The 6,000-nt window shown below is 57.8% G+C and overlaps 1 protein-coding gene across 2 annotated transcripts in view; it reads left to right on the forward strand.

Moving 5' to 3' along the window:
* Positions 1 to 3,557, forward strand: part of CHKA (choline kinase alpha) — a 28,347-nt gene extending 24,790 nt beyond the window's left edge. For both annotated transcript variants that reach the window (XM_068166685.1, XM_068166686.1), the window contains 3 exons: positions 285 to 391; positions 1,500 to 1,581; positions 2,434 to 3,557. In XM_068166685.1, the coding sequence (XP_068022786.1) occupies positions 285 to 391; positions 1,500 to 1,581; positions 2,434 to 2,493 (249 nt within the window). In that variant the 3' untranslated portion in view covers positions 2,494 to 3,557. The remainder of the gene's footprint in view (positions 1 to 284; positions 392 to 1,499; positions 1,582 to 2,433) is intronic.
* Positions 3,558 to 6,000: the final 2,443 nt, after the last annotated feature.

Genomic DNA, 6,000 nt, shown 5'->3' on the forward strand with positions numbered 1-6,000 from the left:
GTGACTAAGTGCCACAGAGCTCTGCAGCACAGGAGGAGCAGCACTTGTGGGCTGCAGCTGGGACAGCAGTTGGCAGTGTCCAAGTGTCACAGCCTGTCCTAACATTATGGCTTCCCTTAAGCCAGGCTTCCAAGCACTTAGTAGCAGCAGCATGTAGCTGCCAGCTGAGCCCAGCACTGTCAGTGTCTGAGCTGACAGTGATTCACTCCATTACAAGTCCTGCCCAGTGCTGAGAGCAGCAAACATGCCCTGAGCAGAGCTGTGACTGTTTGTTTGCCTTCTAGCTTCATTTCATCTCCAGTTACCTGTCTGCATTCCACCATGGCTTTGAGGACCTGAGCAATGAAGAGAAGTCCAAGCTAGAAGAGGAGGTGTTAATAGAAGTCAACAGGTAACTTGGCCTGCAAAGTGCCTTGGCACTGCTGAGGTGATGTCCACTGCTGTGTGCCTCACTGCCTGCAGGAGCTTCAGCCAAGGGAGAGAAGAGATTGGTCTGCTCATGGATTCATAGAAGGGTTGCTGGTTAGAGGGGAGCTCAGAGCTCAGCCAGCTCCAGCCCCCTGCCATGGGCAGGGACACCTCCCACCAGCACAGGCTGCTCAGGGCCTCATCCAGCCTGGCCCTGAACCCCTCCAGGCAGGAGGCAGCCACAGCCTCCCTGGGCAGCCTGTGCCAGAGTCTCCCCAGCCTCACTGCCTAGAATTCCTTCCTCCTCTCCACTCTGTCTCCTCTCTCCCAGCTCAAAGCCATTGTTCCTCAGCCCCTGTCCAGAGTCCCTCCCCAGCTCTCCTGGAGCCCTTCAGGTCCTGGCAGGCAGCTCTAAAGTCTCCCTGGAGCCTTCTCTTCTGCAGGCTGCACAGCCCCAACTCTCCCAGCCTGGCCCCACAGCAGAAGTGCTCCAGTCCTGTGATCACCTTGGTGGCCTCCTCTGGAGCCTCTCCAGCAGCTCCAGGTCCTCCTTGTGCTGGGGCCCCAGAGGTGGAGGCAGTGCTGCAGGTGGGGGCTGAGCAGAGCAGAGCAGAGGGGCAGAATCCCCTCCCTGTGCTGCTGCTCTCCCTGCTCTGGCTGCAGCTCAGCACTCAGCTGGCTCTGGGCTGCCAGGGACCACTGCTGGCTCCTGGGGAGTTTGTCACCAACTGACAACCCCAAGGCCTTCTCCTGCAGGCTGCTCTCAGCCACTCCTCTCCCAGCCTGGCTCTGTGCTGGGATTGCCCTGCCCCAGGTGCAGGACCTTGGCCTTGGCCTTGCTGAGCTGCCGGAGGTTGGCTTGGGCCCAGCTCTGCAGCCTGTCCATGGTCAGTGTCAGTTGTGTGGTGTACAGGATGAGAGGGGCAGACAAAACACTGCTGCCTGGGGAGTGAGGGGGAGGGGGTTTGTGATACCATGCTTGCAGGAAAGGGGGTGGCCATTCCCAGGCTGGGGAATGCTCTCCCAGCAGGTCATGGAGCTGAGATTTCTCTGAGCTGGGGATTTCAGTAAACACAGCTTTGTCCTTTCAGGTTTGCCCTTGCATCACACTTCTTCTGGGGCCTCTGGTCTATTATTCAAGCCAAGATCTCCTCCATTGAGTTTGGCTACCTGGTGAGTTGGTTAGCAGTCCCTTGGTGTAAGCAGCAGTGCCTGCTCCTGAGTCACTGACATGGCCTCTCACAGCCCCTGCCCCTCCAAGTCAAACCCCAGAAACTCAGTTTGTTCCCTTTCCTTCATATGCAGAGCATCTGAAGGGTGAACTTGAGCAGCTCATCCTGCTGGGCAGGGGAGCTCCTGCCTTGGGTCAGGCTGGGCAGGGGGAGGGTGCTCTGCAGGAGAGGAGCAGGGGAAGCTGGCAGGCAGCAGCTGTGAACTGGGGACCTGAGCAGGCAGAGTGCAGGAGAGGTATCCAGTGTGCAGCAGCAGCCAGGGCAGGGAGCTGCTGCTGGGAGAGCAGAGTGGGTTGGCTTGGAAGGGAGCTTAAAACTCCATCCAGTTCCAAGCCCCTGCATGGGCAGGGACACCTCCCACCAGCCCAGGTTGCTCCAGGCCTGGCCTGGAACACCTCTGGGGAGGAGGAATCCACAGCCTCCCTGGGCAGCCTGTGCCAGGGTCTCCTCGCTCTCATGGTGAAGAACTTCTTCCAACTCTTGGTACATTTTAGTGTGCTGGGGTAGCTTGCAGGTCCTGGCAGCCTGCAGGCAGCCTTGCAGAAACCTTCCTTTCCACTGCAGTTGCTGTTTTTAATGCCATGCTGGCAGTGCTAATGGGGTTAGGCCTGAAATGAGCCTGGAGGAAATGTTCTGGCACCTCTGGAGAGAGGGTGTCCAGGTTGTCCTGCCCCAGCAGAGCCAATTACTGCAGGGAGCTGCTGCCCTGGGGGTGGGAGCACAGCTGATAGCTTTGTTCTGTGCTGAGCTGATGGCAGCTGTGCCCTGTGCTGAGTGTCCCTTCTCTCCCCAGGAGTATGCACAGTCCAGGTTCGATGCCTACTTTGATCAGAAGAGGAAGCTGAAGGTCTGACTGTGGAGGAGCAGCCTGTTGGCTACTGTGCAAAGAGGGCTGCTGGCCAGAACTGTGCTTAGGCTACTGTACCTCCAGCCCCTTGGGGTGCAGCTGGAGTGTGCTGGGGACTGGTCAGAAAGGACTCCTGTACAGTTTCCTAAACACCTGGAGTGAGCCTGGGAGGCAAAAGTTCAACTCCAGCAGTGCAATATCTTTAACTCTTTTGCTTTTGTGCTCTAGAAGGTGTTCTGCATCCTGGGGCAGCTGCCAGCCAAGGGGCAGCACCACCTGCACCAGAGCAAGCAGTGTTACTGGGAGTCCATCTGCTGGGGGTGGTGTTGGGAAAGATGACCTGCTGTGGACACCTTCTCTCCTAAAAGCAAAGGAGACAACTGCTAAAGCTGTGAAGTAGGCTTCAAACCTTACTGTGAGATTAGGCTCCAGATGCCCCTTGAACACTATCTTCAAAGCTGCTGCTAAGTTAGACCACTTGGCCCTGGGAGCAACTGAAGCCCTGGGAGCAGAGTGCTGCAGGGGTCACCCCACACACATGAATGTTTCTCTCAAGCTGGTGTGCCTGGCAAGTGTGAAGCAACCTGCAACTGGACCTTCTGAAGGAGCTTCTCATCCCCTGTCCTTCAGGAACATGCTTCTGTTGTTTGGTTTGGTTTGTCTCTTACACTGCTCTGTCCTGCACAGGGGCTCCTGTGGGCTGGCAGCACTGGAAAGAGTGCCTTGAATTGCTCCCCAGATGCCTGGCTTGGCAGTGGCAGCCAGCTGTGCTTGCAGCACAGCTCCCCTCTCCTCTTGCCACAGGGGCTGGCTGGAAGCAGCCAAAGGCTGTGGAGAACAGGTCAGCAAAGGGCTGTCCTGCCCCCCACCCCAGGGCTCCCAGGGCTTCCCCTTCCTCACATTCCAGCAAGCCAGAGGAGTGGAGCATCTTGCAAGGAACAAGCCTGTGTACAGAGAAACCTGAGTCTAATCCCTGCCCCCTCTGCAGAGCTGGGGAGCTTGTTTCTTTGGAATGTTCTTTGTGCTTTCTAACACTGTATGATAAAGAATAAACATCTAAGCCTACCCTCTCCCCCTTGTGGAGCAGATCCTGTTCCAGGCAGCCACCCTGGGCAGCAGTTCCTTGTCTAGTAGAACCTCTCAAAAAGAAGGAGAAAAGAGCTCTGGGCTTGAGAGGATCCTCTTCCATCCAGGCAATCATTAGACTTTATAATCAATATAAAGCACTTCAACCCAGCCCCCTTGCTCTCCTGCACTCTTCCTCCTACCTGCTCCTGGCCTTCCTTCTGCTGGAAGTGCTTCTCCTTACCTTCCCAAGCAGGCCCTAAGCTTGCAGAGAGGCTGTTTGCTAAGGCAGGAGCAGGGGCAATGGCTTCAGAGCAGATGGAGATTGGATGTGAGGAACAAGTTCTGCCCCAGGAGGCTGCTGGAACCCTGCAGCAGGCTGCCCAGGGAGGTGGCTGAGGCTCCATCCCTGGAGCTGTTCCAGGGGAGGCTGCAGAGGGCTCTGGGCAGCCTGCTCCAGTGGAGGATGTCCCTGCTGGGTGCAGGGCTTGGACTGGCTGAGCTCTGGAGCTCCCAGCCCATTCTGGGACTCTTGAGCTCTCTGAGCTGCCTTCTGCTTCATGTCTTTGTGTCACTGGGTGCTGAGGTGTGGGGTGGAAGGTGTGGGTAGGGCAGTGATGAACAAGGAAAGCTGAAGAGCAGTGCGTGAGGAGTTTGAGGAGGAAAGAGAGTCAGGTTTCAGCACTTGGCCCTAGTGGCTGCTCTGAAACCAAAGGTGGAGGTTAGCAGCATTTGGGGTTTGCTGACTCAGCAGAGCACAGAATGGGCTGGGAGGGAACTTTAAGGTCATTCAGTGCAGTCCCCTGCAGCCCCCAGGGACAGCCCCAGCCAGAGCAGGCTGCTCCCAGCCCCACACAACCTGCCCTGCACTGCTGCCAGCCATGGGGCAGCTCCACCTCTGGGCAGCCTGGGCCAGGCTCTCCCCACTGCAAGCTGAAGGCTTTGTGTGCTGAACAGCCTGGGCACTGCTGCAGGCTCCACTGAGCAGGAACCTTGCACAGAGGAGAGCCTTACTTAAGCTCTGTGCTTGCCCTGGATGGTCCCTTCCAACCTATGAATCTATGAACCCAGTGGGAATGGCCATGGAGATGGGAGGGGTGGAAGGAAACAGATCCAAGGGCTCTTTGCAGCCACAGCAGGGGGCTTAGCTCTGTAGGAAGCCTTGATCTGCACTCCAAGGGCAAGTTCAGGCTCTCCAGGAGCCCAGGCAGATGGAGTCCTCTGTTACACTTGGAGGTTCTCAGCAGCAAGGAGGGAAGGAGGTTCAGTAGCAGTGACTGGACTGAAAGGTTACATCAGAGGTGAAGCTGAGGTGGCTTTTGTTAAAGACCTGAAAGGAGACTAAGCTGTGCTCCACCACTGCTGCTGTGACTGCTGAGTGAGGGGGAAAGAGAAGCTTGAGGTCTGGAGCACTGGGTCCAGGTCTGGGCTTCCCAGTCCCAGAGGGACAGAGAACTGCTGGAAAGAGCCCAGGGGAGGCTGCAGAGCTGCTGAGGGGCCTGGAGCAGCTCTGGGAGCAGCAAAGGCTGAGAGCCCTGGGGCTGAGAGCCTGCAGCAGAGCAGCCCCAGAGGGCAGCTGAGCAATGCTCAGCAAGAGCTAAAGGAGCTGTGGGGGGCAAGAGGCTGGGGCCAGGCTCTGCTGAGTGGTGCCCAGGGCCAGCACAAGGGACAGCAAGGGGCACAGAGTGGCAGCCAGGAGGTTGGAGCTGAGCAGGAGGAGAAAGTTGTTTGGTGTGAGGCTGCTGGAGGCCTGGAGCAGGCTGCCCAGAGAGGTTGTGGAGTCTCCTGGTGTGGAGAGCTTCCAACCCCCCCTGGGCATTGTGCTGCTGGGCAAGCTGCTGGGGGTGCCCTGCTGGGGCAGGGGCTGGGCTGGGTGAGCTCCAGGGGTCCCTTCCAGCCCCCTCATTCTGTGGGGGTTCTGTGAAAGGCCTAAAGCAAAGCATTCTCCCTGCTCCATCCTGTGCCTCTTGCCTCAGGGGATGGCCTTGCCCTGCAGTTGTGTGGGTGGCTTCCTGGGGACAGGGCTAAGTCAGACCCAGGGAGCATAGAGCAGGGCCTGGGCACTTCCTGCTGTGGCTTTGGGGGGTTGGGGGTTTGCCTACTAAGGGCAAGTTCTTGGATTTTTATTTGAGCACTTGGAGCAGACCAATAGGAAGTGCTCAGAGTCTCCTCTTGCTCCCAGCCACAGGCAGCTCCTGAGGTGCATCAGCACTTGTGGAGTGCCATGGCCTTGGGAGAGCATCCTCACAGTCAGGAAAGCTTTCTTGGGTCTCTGGCCATAGCTCTCTGAAGTGAATCTGGTTTGGTTTCCCTGCAGGCAGTGTCCTGAGCACTCCTCCCCTCAGCTGGTTCTCAGCACAGCTGGTGCCTCAGCTGGCTCCAGCCTGCTGCCCTTCATTTCCACTGCAGGAACTCAGGGCCTGGGGCTCCACGCTGCCTCCCAAGCTG

The sequence above is a fragment of the Melanerpes formicivorus genome, unplaced genomic scaffold, assembly GCF_026170545.1.
Source record: "Melanerpes formicivorus ecotype bairdi unplaced genomic scaffold, bMelFor1.0.p_v2 SCAF_103, whole genome shotgun sequence".
In the NCBI taxonomy this organism is placed as follows: domain Eukaryota; kingdom Metazoa; phylum Chordata; class Aves; order Piciformes; family Picidae; genus Melanerpes; species Melanerpes formicivorus.